At 40.4% G+C, this 18349-nt stretch overlaps 1 protein-coding gene across 1 annotated transcript in view; it reads right to left on the bottom strand.

Annotated features, from left to right (window-relative positions):
• The window catches only part of map2k2a (mitogen-activated protein kinase kinase 2a), a 75230-nt gene that overhangs the window by 4237 nt on the left and 52644 nt on the right, over positions 1 to 18349 (bottom strand). The window contains exons 8-10 of the mRNA XM_072593776.1: positions 16196 to 16260; positions 11362 to 11423; positions 4118 to 4163 (exon numbers count right to left, since the gene is read on the bottom strand). Coding sequence (XP_072449877.1) covers positions 4118 to 4163; positions 11362 to 11423; positions 16196 to 16260 — 173 coding nt within the window. The remainder of the gene's footprint in view (positions 1 to 4117; positions 4164 to 11361; positions 11424 to 16195; positions 16261 to 18349) is intronic.

The following is an 18349-nucleotide window of genomic DNA, read 5'->3' as shown; positions in this document are numbered from 1 at the left end:
CACCTTCTGCCATGTACTTATGGATCACATAACCAATAAAATGGGGCAACAGCAAGGTAGCGGGATTAGTTTTTTAAAAACATTATGCCACTGAAGGCTTACCCAGATGTCATGCACCGAATTACAAAGACCTGAAATATAGTCTGGGATTTCACCATTGCTATTGTTCAGGGGAATGGAGGCCCAATATTCAAATGTATTTCAATTTGACTTCCATACCAGATGATTGACAAGTAAAAAGGTGGCTTGCACATCTGTTTTTACTTGTCATCAATGCAAAAACAAAACATTCTTTCACTTTTGAGTACCACATATCAAAATTAACAATGATATTTTTATTGACGATAATAATAAAAAGTATTAAGGATCTGGACAAGCGGTTACCTGGCTCATTATAGACAGACAATTATGCAGTGTCCCACTTTTGCTGCAACCCCCTCATTCTTTGAGCCAACCCCCATCAATCAAAGAATGAGTCTGGGTCTGCTTGCCCAATGATGAAAATCCCTTGAAAGCCAAGTCATTGGGTTCAGGCTACAACCATACATAAAATGAATATTATATACACCATTAGGAGTACTGCAGATTTATTTTTACACAGTCAAACAGCATTTTTTAAAATAAATCTCAGATCTTGCAAAGGATTTTTGACTGGAACATTACTGAAACATAGCTGAAAGGAAGGTAAGCATCAAAACAATATTCCTGGTTACAGGGTTTTCAGAAGAGATGCTGGTTGGATAGCAGAAACAAGAAAGGAGGATGGCTGCAATTTTGGTTAAAGAAACAGTTATTGGTGGAAAGGGATGCTGTGGCAGAGGATTATCAAATGAGATAATTTACACAGAAATGAAGCACAAAAAGGGACAACCATACTACTAGCACAGTACTACAGACCCCCAAACAATTAGATAGAAGAAATTGAGGATAAATCTCAGAGAAGAGCAAGAACAAGAGATGGTAATAGTCTGGGATTTCACCTATGCTAATACTAATTGAGATAGAATTAGTACGAAAGCATGGGAGCAGTATTTTAAAAATTCATTCAGGATTGCTCTTTTTAAAAGCCAGAATACAGCAGGCTCAAGAAAGGGGACAGGTCTTGATTGAGTTCTCGTCAATTTCACAAAGTAGTTGGGAAGGCTTTGATGAAAGTGGACATAATTCAGCTGATTTAGAAGAGTGATGAAAAAGGACAAGGATAGAACAGGGATAAAAGTAGTCAATTAGGTTTTTAATTTTATGAAGCTGAGGTGATATAATTAAATTTGAATAAGGAACAAATACTGGAATGGGAATTCCACAATTTTGGAAGAGTGAGGTTATGCACTTTTGGGAAGACTAAAGGCATGAAATATTTACCAATCGTCTCTAAATACTTCAGAGATTGAAAGAACAAAGGAACTTGGAAGTCCTACTTCAGGATTCTCTTAAGGTTAGCAAGTAGGTTCAGCTGGCAATATTAGCTTTCATTTCAAGAGGGCTAGATACCATAGCAGGGGATGTATTACTGAGGCTATATAAGCTCATGTCAGACCACATTTGGAATATTGTGAGCGGTTTTCGGCCCTGTATCAAAGAAAGGACATGCTGGCCTTTGAGGGCATCCAGAAGATGTTGATAAGAAGGATCCTGGGAGGAGCTGGTCATCAGGAGGGGTTGAGGACTCTGGATCTATTCTCAAAGGAGTTTAGGAGGATGAGGGGGATCTCATTGAAGCTTACACCTCTCTCAATTTTGGCACTAGCCCCCAGATGCTAGTAAGGAAGATTTTGCAGGGTTGACGGGGCTGTTTCTGCTGTTCTTTCCAGTGCCTAGGTCAATGCCAGGTGATCTGTCCAGTTTCATTTATTTGAGACTTTGTTGCAGTTGGTACAACTGAGTGGCTTGCTAGGTCATTTCAGAGAGTAGTTGAGTCTCAACCACATTGCTGTGGGTCTGGAGTTACATGTAGGCCAGATCAGGTGAGGACTGCAAACTTCCTTCCCTGAAGGACATTAGTGAATCAGATGGGTTTTTCTGACACAATCAACAATAGATTTATGGTCATTAGTGAATTCTTAATTCCAGGTAATTTATTTTATTGAATTCAAATTGCACCATCTGCTGTGGCAAGATTCAAACCCAGGTCCCCAGGACGGTAGTTAAGTGTCTAGATTAATAGTTTTGCAATTGTACCATTAGACTATCACCTTCCCCCTCATAAATATTATACATTGTAATTGCATTACATTCTCAAACATAAGGCCATGGGGCACTAAATAGATTACCAGAATTTTTGGTAACATGTTTTGAATCAACTTACCCAAGATAAATGAATAGAACATTGCAGCAAGAAATCTACATAATTTTTCTACTCTGGGTGATCTTTCATAATTTAACAAAGAATCATAACCATTGTTGCAGGTAAGTTACATGTACTCATCAAGGTTAATGCTTATCCTCAGTTGTCAAATAATTAGGTAAAGATGGATCGATAACCAGTGACATTTTGAAGGTGAAAAACATTTCAAGAAACTCTCTATTCAGCTTTCATCAAAAGGAATGGAAAAATAAATTACAGGGATTACTAACTTTGATACATTGATTCCTCAATTCTGAAGAATCATATCAGACTCAAAATGTTAACTTTGCTTCTCGCCAAAGGTGCTGCTGCCAGACCTGCTGTGTTTCTCCAGAATTTTCTATTTTTATTTCAAGTTTCCAGCATTCACAGTATTTTACCTCTAATGCAATTATTTTTCTTTGTACCAAGGTTCCAGGCTAAACTCTGGATGTCAGCCAACAATACTGTATCCCACAGTATTCACTAAACATATGCTTCACTTACTGAAACAAAATGTTGCTTTAATGCTATCACAATTCTAGTCAAGTGTCAAACAATGGACTAATTGAAGCATGTTTACCTGAGACTACTACTTCATTTACAGCTATAATGAGCTAGACTGGATAGAAGTTGTAACTTTGGTGTTAATTTGACTTTAGTAAATCTGAAAACTTGAGTTTTTTAAAAAACATATCACCAGTACAGCAAACTCAACGAAGGGACAAGAAAGAAAAAAAATCTCAATCAAAGCTATTACATGCTTTTTGTAGCCATAGGCTTCATTATGTTACAGTGAATGAAAACCCAAGACAATTTCAGTCACATGGTGTATCAACCTCAACACAGAAACTCAAGTTAAACCTGAAAGCACAGAAAAAAAGCAACCCCCAGTCAAATTATCAGATGCAATTTGATCATAAGTTAAAAAGGATGTATTACATTTGAGTAATTTTTAACTGTTAGAACTGCACTTTCTTAAGAGATTAGATTAGATTCCCTACAGTGTGGAAACAGGCTCTTCGACCCAACAAATCTCCACCGACCCTCCGAAGAGCAACCCATCCAGACCCATTCCCCTACATTTACCCCGACTAATGCACCTAACACTACGGGCAACTTAACATGACCAATTCACCTGACTGCACCGTGTCTGCGTGGGAGGAAACCCACGCAGACACGGAGAGAACGTGCAAACTCCACACAGACAGTTGCCTGAGGCAGGAATTGAACCTGAGGCCCTGGTGCTGTGAGGCAGCAGTGCTAACCACTGAGCCACCGTGCTGCCACAAATTTTGAAATTTAAGAATTTAGCACGGTCACTGACTGCTCGGAATTAGAACAGCACCAAATGGATTTTAAAATGTGCTGATTAACTCTCCAAAATAGCCTGAGGCTTGTCAAAACAAAATGACCATCTGTTTGGTGATGTGGAAATCAGAAAAACCCAATAGGGAACCCAGGAGAAATATCTTCAGTCAGTGATTAAATTGTGAAATTTGCTGCCAGAGAGTACAAGATGTATTTAAGGGAAGCCGAAGGGTGGAGAGAATAGGAAAGATATGTTATAATCATTAGATAAAGTAGGATATGGAGCACAAACACCTGCAAAGGTCAGTCAGGCCAAATGACCTAATTCAAGATTGTAAATTCTGTGTACTATAAGTCTCATTAATTGTGCAGAAGTGGGGAGCTTAAGTGCCATCTTAAGCAGAATAATTAGGTTGGCAAGAACGCCAGCTGTTAAAATACTACAGAATAGATGTAAAGGCCTGATGGAACAATTTCACTCACCATAAGTAGTTTCAAGTCTGCTCTGTCAGCTGGATTCTTGAATAAGCTGCAGTTAAAAATTTTAATTAGTAAAACATTGCAGTAATTACATTGATGTTGGTTTGACAACTTTCAGCAGAATTCTTCAGCTACATAGCTACACACAGATTCATAGCCAATCGTTACCTTGTGATATAACTACTGTATATAATATGTTGAACGCAACTAAAGAAACAAAATCAATGTTACATGCGCATAGCCTGGAACATTCTCATGTACACAGACCATTAATATTTCAAACAAGAGCAAATTCAGTGTTTAAAAATTCTACATCGTGACAAATCACACAAACATCATGACAAAAATATTTTCCATGAAGTTTGCTTTTGAAAAAGTTTGACTACCTGCAGACTGCAGGGATCAATAAGAGCCAGCCTTGTATGTATAACCTTCCAGTTGAAAATGAAGTCTTAAAACCCAGCTAAAACACAGGCATTTCTGACACTAAAAAAACAGTATGATTAACAATAACTTGCATTTATATAGTGCCTCTGGCATAATAAAATATCCCGACGTTTATCCTTTTACAAGAACAATCAACAGGTGGTGATTCGTGCTGGGATACAGTTTACGGATGACAATGGTCTTTTAGCATCACCACTTCCTAACCACCTAACACCTGGAGGAAGAACGCTTTATCTTTCGCCTTGGGACCCTCCAACCCCATAGCATCAATATGGATTTCAACAGTTTCCTCATTCCCCGCCCCGCCCCCCCGCCCCCCCACCTTATCCCAGTTCAGACCTTCTAACTCAGCACCGCCCTCATGACCTGCCCATCTTCCTTCCCATCGATCTGCTCCACCCTCCTCTCTGACCTATCACCATTACCCCCATCTCCATCTATCTTCCCCCCCAGCCCCACCCATTTATCTCACCGCCCCCTCAGCTCAGAGCCTCATTCCTGATGAAGGGCTTTTGCCTGAAATATCGATTCTCCTGCGCCTCCAATGCTGCCTAATCTACTGTGCTTTTCTAGCACCACACACTCCAGTCTGATCTTCAGCATCTGCAGCCTTCACTTTCGCCTAGTCTTTTACCATAGCCAAGTGGCTGTTACTTGTGTCTAGAAAACTACTTGCCATGGCTTGTCCTAATGATAGCTTCATTTTGTGACAGGGTAACTCAAATAGCGATCAAAAAAAAAACAATGACCGATGACTGACCCCATCTCCCTGCTCTTGAGCTGGATTACTTATGAAGCTTCACAAGGAACACTTTGCCAACACTCACTGCTTAGAAAGGAACTTGGGTCAGGTATCCTTGGGTGGTAGTGGCATTGAACTCAAGCAAAGACTCCACATCTTCAGGAGAAGGGGATGGAGGTGGGAGGAGTGACGTAATTATCAGTTATCTTCAGTATCTTACACAGGTGCTAATTATAGGCCACAATGTAAGATACCAAAAAAACAGATGAAAACCAAGGTCAACTTTGCAAGAATGCCAGTGCACTTGGGATCTAGAATATATTGCTTTTCAACCTTGTTAGCAGCTTTATTCACCCAGCACCATTGAGCAAGGATAAAAAAGATGACCATGGCATCTAACCCGAATGCATTACAGAGGTTAACAAATGCACATATTAAGAGTTGGTACATTCATGACACTTCAGCTTGAAAATTTGCAACGTTGTTTTAAATTTAAGTGAATGTGGGCTACAATGATCGTAGCAAATAGGGGAAGAAAATAGTTAATTCCTTACAAGTAATTTCCTTGAATTTATTTATTTACTTATTTTATGAGGAGAGGGAAGAAGAGATCTAGTCACAGCAGAAAACCAGATGGCAGTGGTTTATTCCAGATCAGGGTGATTATTTAACATTAGGAGATTCCTGTTTTGGATGAGGACTACCATCTTCAATTTTACCACCAATAACGTTTTGCTATGTAGAATTTGGTCTAATAGAACACTACACATGTATGCATGTAAACGGGTGATTGTTGAATTCTTGTAGAAAAACAAAGAAAATAATTAAATTTGGCCTTTGTTCTGGCTCAGTTTTCACTTTCCATTTCCTTGTGACATTTTTGTTCTCAAATATTTATCTATTCTCTTAAAAATATCATTATTGACCACTTTTTCAGGGATTCTGAGTCTTAACAACCCCATTGTAAAAGCTTTTTGCTAATATCTCCCTTCAACTGCTAATAAATGTTTTGGTTACTGTAGTTACTGACCCAACCAAAGAAAAGTTATTTCCTGTTCATCTCAACAAAATTGTTTAATAATTTTGAGCATCAAATTTTGAACACTGAGCACATGGAATATCCTGAATTTAATTAAATGGCTAACATTGTTGCAGAGAGTTGGGAATCAGCCTGATTAAATACTCCTGCCTGCCAGCAAACCAAACCATAATAATTGGGGTATAGGCCTTATTCATTCTCAAGCAGATTGTGTTAAGACAAACCTGACTCAAAGATTAGATTTAACTACTACGAGGCATTGACGTGTAAATTCAGAATGTAGAAGGTGCAAAATTAAAAATCCAAGAGGAGGATTACAGATAATTATTGAAATATAAACATAAAGGCAATACAATCAAGAGGCCAGTGTAAACTACATATCCTCAGCACGGAGTGGTTTACAGATACATGGCTGTAATTCAGTACTATGCAGCATTAAACAATGGGGGACAAAATGCTTCAGGAACTGTACTCATGCAGCAGGGTGAATATAAGTACAAACTGCACTATCAGAGGGAGACTTGCCTTTATGGTGCTCATTTTTAAAATGGCAGAAAATCTTTTAGAAGACAAGGTATTGGATCACCAAACACCCATTGTATCAATTGCTTGCTTAAATAAAAGGAGATAGTGAACAGGAAGAGATGTCTAGGTACTGACGCCTTAAAATAGATCAAACCAAACTTAGTGAAAGCGCTGAGCACAAACATGGATCATAAAGAAAGGAAGTGCTTTGTTCTCTGAATTAGTCTATTGGATATTAAATAGACTATGTTAAGATTGAAAGTGATTAGTCACACTGAAGGAAGCCTTCATCAGGTGTAATCTCTTGAAGATGCTGTTTAACTGAATTGCTGCAATTAAGCTATTGTGTAAACTGAAACATCTGGAGCTTCAGATTTGGATAGAAATGTCCTAAATCTTCAGAGATCATAAATTGTAAAACAAATCCTTTCATTCTTGATTTCCTGATACTTGTTAGAGCTTGCAAAACATTTGGATTTCTACTAACAGCCTCAGCTTCAAGCCATGATGTTCAAGAATCCTCCTGAAGTAATGTGCACTCAAGAGCACCTGACATGTTAACTCACAATGAAAAATTAAAAACTCGATAACAAGCCACAACTTTTAATTTTTTTTTTCACAAGTGTTTGTATTTCTGGCTGGAGCAGCAATTGTTGTCTTGCCATTGAGAACATCCAGATTCAGATGAATAGGCCCTTCAACCCCTTAAGCGCGGTCTGCCATTTCATAATATTGTTTTGGATGTAACTTTGGCCTCTACTTTCCTGTCCACCTTCAATGCTCTTTGACTCCCTTTTCTGTCAAGCAACTATCTATCTAATTTGGCCTTAAAAATATTCATTGACACTACAGCACCCTATGGAACAGAATTTCACAGATAAAAGACTCAGAGAAAAAGACAACTGCTCCATCATAGACTTAAACAGAAGACTTCTTATCACAGAACGATTAGTGCAGGCTTTGGCCCATTGTGCCTGCATTGGCTTTATTATCTGGAGGGCTGTTCTCTCATTAGAGAGACACTACTAGTGTTAATGCCCTTGTTAATACCTTGATTGAATTTGCCTCCTCCACATTTCAGGCAGTGCATTCCACACCCTAACTATGCACTATGTGAAAGAGGTTTTTCTCACATCACTCTTTCTTCATTTGCACATCTTTTTAAATCTGTGCCCTCTTCCTATATCTTTTACCAGTGGAAATAGCTTCACTTTAGTTACTCTATCCAGCCCAGTAATGATGTTGAAAATCTCAGATTTTCCTCTGTCCCAACTTCTTCAATCTATCCTTATAACCGATGTTTCTCATTCCTGGAACCAATCTAGTATATCACTTCTGCACTCTCCAAACATGCATATCTTTCCTTATCATGTGGCATCCGCTGTACAGCTCCAGCTGAGGTTAACAAGTATTTTGTACAAATTCAAAAAACCAAGAACACGGTATAAAACATAGAACAATACAGCACAGAACAGGCGCTTTGGCCCTTGATGTAGCACTGACCTGTGAACTAATCTAAGCCCATTCCCCTACACTATCCCGTCATCATCCATTATCAGTATACATTATTAAATGCTCGCTCCACCTGTACCTTCAATGATCTGTGCACATATACACTCAGTTGGCTCTGCTCCTGCATTCCCTTTAGAATTGTACACCCTATTTTATGTGCTCTTTCAAATGTTGTTCTGATCAAAGCTCATCACATCACATTTCTCTGCATGGAACCTCACTCGCCCACTCCAACTTGTCAATGTCCTTTTGGAGCTCCACACTGATCTCCGCTAAGTTTACAATTCTTTGAAGTTTCGTGTCATCTGCAGCGATTTGGCAATTGGTGTCTGCAGACCATGACCCAGATAATAAATATGAAGCTGGAAAAGCAGGGGTCCCAAGACCAATCCCTGGAGAACTCCGCCACAATCATTTTTCCAGTCCAAAAACCATTACTCTCTACTTTTTAATCACTCAACCAATTTTGTATCTACTTTGCCACTGTCGCTTTCATTTAATGACTTCAAAATATTCCTCAAGTCTGCAGTGTGGCATTGTATTGAATGCCTTCTGGAAATCCATCTATACACAACATAAGCATTATCCTCACCAACCCTTCTGCTCCTGCTTCAAAAAACTCTGAATTAAATACTATTTCCCCTTTAGAAATCCATAGTGATTCTTCCTAATCAACCCACTTTTTCCCCATGTGACTAATGCTTTGATCCCAAACAACTTTCCAAAAGTTTCCACACTACCAAAGTTAAACTCGCAGGTCTGCAATTGCCAAGGTTAGCCTTTTTTAAACAAGTTGTAATGTTTGCAATTCTTCAGTCTTCTGGCACCTCCCTAGAATCCAGAGAAGACTGAAAGTTTATGGTTAGTGCCTCCACAATTTCTACCCTCACCTCCTTCAAAATCCTCACATGCGTCACATCTGGTTGCAGTGCCTTGTTAACTATTAAGTGTCAACAATTTAAGATTTCTTCCTCATTGTGATCCCTTCTAGTGACAGGGAGTTTTTTTCCCACTGACACCACGGCCTTGGCAGCATCCTTCTCTTTAGGAAAGGTAGATACCAGGTATTTGTTTACTATTTCAGCCGTGCCCCCTGCTTCTGACTATCAATCTCCTTTTCCGTCTCTGATTCGGCTTGGATTCTTGCTGTCAAAAGTGGACAAGTTTGTATTTTTCCACTTGTACTGCATCGGCAAGCCAGTGGAAAAAATATTTAGCAATCATTGAGTCGCTTAATCCTGCATTCCTTCATCCAAGTTACTGACATAGATATTTTAAATTATAGGGTCTCCGACATTCATCCCTATGGTACATCACTAGTTACAACTTTCCAACTAGAAAAGGGCCCGATTATTCCTATTTTCTGCTTCCTAATAATGAACCCCTCTATTCATGCTAATGTTACTTCTTACTCTACCAGCTCTTATTACTTGCTGTAACTTTTAACAGGCATCTTTTGGAAATCCAAATACATGACATCAACAAGATTTCCACTAAAGTGTTTCTTGTCACTTATTCAAACTACTCTAATAAATTAGTCAAATATGATCTCCCTCTCACAAAGCCAGGTTGAATCTGCCCAACTGCATTGAGATTATCTAAGCACCCTGTTGGAACTTGCTCAATAAGCTAACATTTTTCCTGCCAGAAGTTGGGCGAATTGATCTGTGGTTTCCACCTTTCTATTTTGCCCCTTTCTTGACCAAAGCAACTAGATTTGCTATGTTTCAATCTGATGGAACTCCTAAATATTTGCTTGCCAGGATAGAACTTGCACATTGTTAAGAAGAAACACTCAGTTGAAGCTTTTTAATCTTGTACTCATCAGGACTGGAATCCACGAACCCAAACTCTGAAAAGGCACATCCATTTCTACATCTTGAGAAAAGATGGTACTGATTGCTTGGATCATGGTTGGCATGACAATATTGGCAACTGTCAATCATAGCTAATTAAACTCAGCCCAGGCTTGCTCAGGGGTTTGCCAATGGGAATGTAGCAGGGATTGGTGACCTCCATAACCCTTTCCTCAAATCAAAAAAAAAGTGTGAATTTCTTTTACCCACAAAGACCAGGCTCCAGCATAAGAGTGTCTGATGCTGCTCCTTTAACAAAGTTAGGTTGTCCTTGGCTTATTTTTGAGAGTGGTCGCAAAAGCCAAAGTTCTGATGTGAAATGGTGTGAATGGTTTTAGGGCCAATTTGATTATATCTAACAGATACTGTCTGAGGAAAAAGGCTTTCAAGTTTTAACAAAAACATGTGTACAATGAAAGGAGAGTGGCTAGTTCTCCTAGCTTGGCTTTTCTCCATTTCGTTTTAGCAAGCAGTTTAAGCTTCTGAATTTAAAGAAACAGCTACAGTAGGAGGAGGCTCCATGATAAATCTCTCTGCCACCTCTCCCTCCTGTGAGAACCTGTATATGATATTACCTTTTTGCTAAGGGGGTGTTGATAGGGACTGTTGCAGCACCATTAGATTGTGATAGCATCAATTGGGCTCTTAAATAGTTAAGCTATTCTATATTCTGTTCTGTTTTGTTTATGTTCCATTTGGTAATCTTGCAAATAACTTGCGCTTTGTTTAAAACTAAGCGGTTGGGCCAGCTGCTTAAAACAAAGTTTGGGTCTGGGCTACTTTCTTGAAATATTTGGAGGTGGTCTGGCCTGGTCCATAACATGAGTACATTAGCTTTGACTGTGCACAAATGGATTTCACTGTGAGCCCAACGGCATTTTAAATTGGTTACCAGTGTAATACTTCAGAGTCAGGATTATTTAGTCTATGCTGCCCAATAGGAGAATCAAATCTAATTCATGCTGAAGTTGTAAGCGCGAGACAAGGAGTAGGTGGGGGGGAAAGCTGATGCCGTGCAGTAAGCCAGAGGGAAAAGTAAGGTCTGACAACTACCTTGGGACATCAAATATCCTTGTTGGACTGTTTATGAGAAGGCAGTGCTCTTACAGAGTATGTTGTCACTTACCATTTATTTACAAACTCTTGAAAGTCTTGTGTAAATACACCGATGGGGAGTTTAGGAGGCGGCTAGAAGGAAAAGTAACAAAATGGTCAGGAAGTAATATGACTTTTCTCAGCACAATCTGTTGTCAGTTGGTCATATCTGTTATATTTTTTTACACAACAGTTGATGTGAACCTTCTGGACAGCATCAGAAATTGGTATTATTTCAAGTCACACATAGTCATAATTTGAAGTGATCATGTTTTTAGACAACTGGCATTTGGATGGTGTAAACACTAACATTAGTATTCCAGCTGCAAATGATTTACTGAAATTCATCTTCTATTTATAAACTAATGATGACATAAAAGCAACATCTTAAATAAATAAATCCTAGCTGTAAGAACTTGATAACTGGGTTATATTTTAGAATACAGAAAAGAGGGGGAGTTTCTCAAGTAAAAGTTTATTGCTATTCTTCGCAACATAGAGGCTGTGCTACATGCAAAGAAAATGCTAACTTGGCAACTGTACTTGGAGCGGAAACCCAAGTGGTATCGTCCTGCTGTTCTGATAATCTCAGTTTTGCAGAGTGCAACATAATTCTTGATCAGTCAAAACTCCTCAACCTAGAATACATGGGACCGCCACTTCCCCAAAGCTCAACGCTTCATGGCCATCACCTCTCTCTTTCAAGTCCTAAGGACTTACCTGACCATTGCTTTGTCATATTCTCATGGCTGCTGCTCCTGATACAATCATGACTAAAATTCATGCTTCAAACATTTCATGACGACAGAATGAACGCAAATGTTTCTTACAAAGAACTAACCACAAATGAAGGGAGTAATCAGTTTCACTGGAACTAAACCTTCAAAAGGAATCTATCTAAACTTTAACTTGTTCGGTTATAGTCACAGTGAAGGCATGTGAACCAATCCACCAGCTTTTCCAGATGGTTTGTCTTATTCCCTGAGGTCAGTCAAAGCATTAGCAACAGCAGACACAAAAGTTATCCACATTACTTGAGCACTGAAGGCTTTTATCCGACAAGTAGGAAGAGTTGCAATTTTGGATAAGATTTGTAGCTCAGGTTGAGGTTCAGGTTGTAAGTTAGCTTGCTGAGCTGGAAGGTTTGTCTTCAGACATTTTGTCACCATGCCAGTGAACATCATCAGCGAGTCTCCAGATGAAGCGCTGTGTTCTGTCCCACTTTCTATTTGTGTGTCTTGGTCTGTTCAGGTGGGTGATATCATTTCCGGTTCTTTTTCTCAGAGGTTGGTAAATCGGGTCCAAATCGATGTGTCTATTGATAGAGTTCCGGTTTGAACGCCAGACCTCTAAGAATTGCCACGCTTGTCCCTGTTTAGCCTGTCCTCAGATGGACGTGTTATCCCAATCGAAGTGGTGTCCTCCTTTGTCTGTATGCAAGGATATTAGTGGCAGACAGGCAGAAAACTAGTCACCAAGATACACAAACAAGACATGATCCACTATCACCAGTGTCCTGGCATACAGATGAAGAAAAACACCACTTCGACTAGGACAACACATCTTAGAGACCTGGCATTCAAGCCGGAACTCCATCAATAAACACATCAATTTGGACCTCATTTACCATTCTCTGAGAAAAAGAACTGGAAAGGATATCGCCCACCTTAACAGATCAAGACACACAAATAGAACGTGGGACAGAACACCAGTGCTTCACCGGAGGCTCACTGACAATGTTACCTAGCTTGGTGATGAAACATCTAAAAACAAACCTTCCAGCTCAGTGAGCAAACTTACAACCAATGGGAGGAATATCTGATGATGAAGACGACCGCCTTTGTGGACACAATGCTTCTTCTGGTGTTTGGGTGTACATAAACTAGTTAATGGCGTATACTTGTGAGCAATTTTCAGGCATTTTCAATCACTACTTTACGGTTGTTTGGCACATTTCAAAGGCGGCAATCCATAGGCTCTAATGTTCTAAAGATCTTTGTCATTTACATAAATGATTTGGATGCGAACACAAGAGGTCCAGTTAGTAAGTTTCCAGATGACACCAAAATTGGAGGTGTAGTGGACAGTGAAGAGGGTTACCTCAGATTACAACACGATCTGGACCAGATGGGCCAATGGGCTGAGAAGTGGCAGATGAAGGTTAATTCAGATAAATGCGAGGTGCTGCATTTTGGGAAAGCAAATCTTAGTAGGATGTATACACTTAATGGTAAGGTCCTAGGGAGTGTTGCTGAACAAAGGGACCTTGGAGTGCAGGTTCAAAGCTCCTTGAAAGTGGAGTCACAGGTAGATAGGATAGTGAAGGTGGTGTTTGGTATGCTTTCCTTTATTGGTCAGAGTATTGAGTACAGGAGTTGGGAGGTCATGTTGTAGCTGTACAGGACATTGGTTAGGCCACTGTTGGAATATTGCATGCAATTCTGGTCTCCTTCCTATCGGAAAGATGTTGTGAAATTTGAAAGGGTTCAGAAAAGATTTAAGGATGTTGCCAGGGTTGGAGGATCTGAGCTATGGGGAGAGGCTGAACAGGCTGGGGCTGTTTTCCCTGGAGTGCGGAGGCTGAGGGGTGACCTTATAGATGTTTACAAAATTATGAGGGTCATGGATAGGACAAATAGGCAAAGTCTTTTCCCTGGGGTCAGGGAGTCCAGAACTAGAGGGCATAGGTTTAGGGTGAGGGGGGAAAGATATAAAAGAGACCTCAGGGGCAACTTTTTCACGCAGAGGGTGGTACGTGTATGGAATGAGCTGCCAGAGGATGTGGTGGAGGCTAGTACAATTGCAACATTTAAGAGGCATTTGGATGGGTATATGAACAGGAAGGGTTTGGAGGGATATGGGCCGGGTGCTGGCAGGTGGGACTAGATTGGGTTGGGATATCTGGTCGGCATGGACGGGTTGGATCGAAGGGTCTGTTTCCATGCTGTACATCTCTATAACTCCATGAAGAAACACACTCTTGCAGAAAGAACAAAGAGACGTAATATAAACTGAAGGGTACAATTCTAAACAGGGTGCAGCACATAAATCCTGGAGTTTTAAGGGGCATTAGTGGTGCCAGGCCAATTTGAGAAAGTTGAGAAAAGTTGAAGGTAGACAGGTTCTTGGGCTTTTTAAATCAATGCACAGAATAAAGAAGCAAGAACACGATGAAGAACCTTTCTAAAACACTGCTTTACTGTGCTCAATTCTGATCTTAATGTGTTAGGAAGTATATGATGGGCTGCGAGAAGATGCAGAATAAAAGAATGGTGACAGGGATGAGGGATTTTTAAAATACACATATGGGGGGGGGGGGGGAAAATGAGGAACTTTTCAATTACAAAGATGGGAGAGGCTGCAGTTATTCTCCTCTGCAAAGAGAAAGTCGAGAGGTGATTTTACAGAGGTGGTCAATATCATGAGAAATTTGAAAATCACACAACACCAGGTTATAGTCCCATGGGTTTAATTGGAAGCACACTAGCTTTTGGAGCGACACTCCTTCATCAGGTAATTGTGAGCGTCGCTCCGAAAGCTAGCGTGCTTCCAATTAAACCCGTGGGACTATAACCTGGTGTTGTGTGATTTTTAACTTTGTACACCCCAGTCCAACACTGGCATCTCTGAATCATGAGAAATTTGAACAGTGTAGCTAAAGATAAACTGTTCCCTTTGGCAGGGGTCAGGAACAAAAAGACACAGATTAAAGACACAAGAACTAAAGGAGACAGGAAAAAAACTTTTTGTGCAGTGAGTGGTTAGGATCTGATTGCACTGTCTGAATGTGTGTTGGAGGCAGTTATAACTATACCTTTTTAGAACTGAATTGGAGAAAGACTTCAGAATTACAGGGAAACAGAGTGAGTGGGGAGCTGAATTGCTCATACAGAGAGCCAGCGTGAACTCGACAGGCCAAATCGCTTCCATCTGTGTGTAAACCGTTCTATGATTCAAAGCTCATTTCCTGTACTCTCACCAGCAGCTAACCATATCAGACTTTGCAGTCCGTGGGAGGATTCCTGACTAAAACACACTGCTAGTTTTGTGTGGCAACTCATTATTACAATTCCAGGAAAGAGGAAAGAGATTGGAAATACTAATTTCTCTCCAAAGTAAATTGCAGTGATGGGCCTGTAATTGCTCTACTTCCTAAGGGACTGCAGATGAAACAGGACAAAGGGATGCAGGAGTGTCTCCACTCTCTTTCTGGAGCTTTTTGCTGGCAGAACGGACGAACCCCAGGGACAAACGTGAGGAAAATTGACTTCAAAATCTCAAGGGGAGTGTAATCCCCCATAATGCGTTTGGGAAAACCGAACTCAGCAGCAGCTCTCCAGCCACTTCAATGTTACATTTCACTAATTTGCCGAGTGGGACAGAAAATAGCAGATCCCATGTGCAACCTCCAAGCTGGCAGCCCAAGACTTCACAATAATGCTTCTCAACTAGAGCTCAGAGTTGTTTCCCATGTCAACGGTGCTGAAAGAGTTTGGTGAGAAGGTGAAAAAAAAAGGAATCCAAAGCCTAAAATTAATAAATATATCTCGGTTCAGAAAATTGAGTTTTATCCAAAATTTCTTTGTACAAAAGACTGATCAGCTTGCTTTTCAATTGTTAGTATAATAATTAAAACGTAACAATATAGTGGGGAATTTTGATTTCTGAATGCATAAAATATGAATTAATGAATTCATCGAGCTGAGAATGATTGAAGATATAGAACTAAGACAGCTTAAAACATTTAAAAAAAGCAACTCATCTTCATACATGTTTTGAATTATGCCACCAAACGGTTCTCCTTGTTTGTGATTTAATACAGTGAGGCCCTTTCACTACAAATTCACACACAAAGTAGGACAAACCTCATTAACAATGTAATCCAGAAGTTCAAAGATAGCCATGGCTGGCCGATTGTCCATCCCATGTCCTGCACAGTAGAAAAGCAACAAGTCAGCCGAAGTAATTACAGCTCTGCTCCACATAACCAGGTTAATGAATTATAGTTTTAAAGTTTCTAACAGCTGCAAAGAGGCTCTTTAGCCCATCCTGTTCATACCTGCCAAACATCCATTTTGTGCTAGCCTAATCTTCCAATACTTGGCCTGTAGCTTTGTATACTTGTCATTTCAATTGTCATCTAAATTGTTCGTAAATGTCTTGAGGGTTCCTGCCTCTACCAACCTTTCAGCCAGTGAGTTCCAGTAACCTCTCAGTAAAAACATTTTTCCTCAAATCCTATTCTCAACCTAAGCCCGATACCTTAAAACTCCTGGTTATTAACTCCTCTAATAAGGGGAATGTTTCTCCCCATCTACCCAGTCTATGCTCCTCAGAACTCTGTACTCCCTAATGGATAACCCCCTCAATCTTCTCTACTCTAAAGGAAAACATGCTGCTGCCTGGGCTGGAGAGTTTCAGGCATGAAGCAAGATTGGTCAGACTGCGGTTGTTTTCTTCAGAGCCAAGGAGATTGAAGGGGGACATGTTTAAGATGTTGAAAATAATGAAGGACATAGATAGGGCAGACAGGAAGAAACATTTCCCCTTGATGGAGGGATTAATGACAGGAGACAGATCTAAGGCAGACAGTTTAGACAAGATGTGAGGAAAGACATTTTCACCGAGGGGGTGGTAGAACATGGAACTCACTGTCCGTATTTCTCTCTAACGGCATCACCACTTTAACACATCACCCAGTTTCCTGGCTAACATCTCTAACACAGGCTTCCTGCAGTGCTCCAGCAACACCTCATTTTCCACTTGGGGATTCTGCAGCTCTCTATCTCAATATAGAGTTCAATAATATTAGGCTCTGAACTCCATGTCCTAGACCCCCTACCACACACCAGGCCTTGTTATCACACAGTCTGCCATTACACAGTACCTACTGATAGCCAGTAACAGTCTCCATAAACAGCTATTCACCCTCCCAGACAGATCATTATCAAACCCTTTGTCTGTCCAACTGTTCTTCTCTCTTTGGGCTCTATCTCAACCAATCACTAACTACCTACCACTGCCTCACCCTACCTTCTGCACATAAACCAATATTTTCCTTACTACCAACAGTTCTGTGGAAGTATCACTGGACCCGAAACATTAACTCTGATTTCTCTTCACAGATGCTGCCAGACCTGCTGAGCTTTTTCCAGCAACTTCTGTTTGTCACTGCCTGTATGGTTGGCAGAGACAGAAACCTTTGTAAAAATAATGTCATGCAGTCCTGCTGGACCATCCAGCTGCTCTCTCGTTAGACAGAAAAGACTGGTGGTGGTTCCCATAGGGGAGGGGAGGGGAGAGGTGTAAATGGTTCTCCTTTTCAAATAGCCTCAGCCAGCAAGGAATTTAACCAATGATCTTAGCATTATTCTGCATTACAACCAGCCAACTGAGCTAATCTAGAATAGTTAGGTAGCGTTTTTGACAGGCATGGACACGGTGGGCCAAAGGTGCTTTATCTGTACTGCAGAACTCTATTTCGATCTCTTGTTTCTCTACATAGCAGAGCACGTCCTTCATGGTAACGTCAGCCGGTATGGGAATTGAATCCACTCAGTGGATCACTCTGCTGCTATCCAGCCAAATGACCTAACCTGGGAAATACAAAGTGTGGAAGGGTTAAAGGGTGTAGAACTCTTAATGTGTCCGGTGAGAGGACACCCAGAAGTGGATCATGAAAAGTACTATTCAGTTTGTAGGGTGTGGTAAGAGGAGGAAGAGGAAGAGGAAGAGGAAGAGGAAGAGGAAGAGGAAGAGGAAGAGGGAAGGAGGAAGAAGAGGAAGAGGAAGAGGAAGAGGAGCAAGACCAAGAAGAATGAGTGGCCGGTTGTCCGTAGTCATTCTGCAGTTGACTGGCAACATGCTAAAGTTTGATGGTCGGCCATATTCACAATTATTACCTTCAATGTTGCCTCTAGTTTGCCTGAAACTCAGATAAAAGCAACAAAAGGGTTATAGGAAGCTTACCCCTTTAAAACCAAAATTAAGAAAAATCACATTCCTTTCATAAGCATCAT

Source organism: Chiloscyllium punctatum, chromosome 24, assembly GCF_047496795.1.
Source record: "Chiloscyllium punctatum isolate Juve2018m chromosome 24, sChiPun1.3, whole genome shotgun sequence".
Lineage (NCBI taxonomy): Eukaryota > Metazoa > Chordata > Chondrichthyes > Orectolobiformes > Hemiscylliidae > Chiloscyllium > Chiloscyllium punctatum.
The sequence above is the reverse complement of the archived record's forward strand: the minus strand, read 5'-3'. Positions and strand labels throughout refer to the sequence as shown.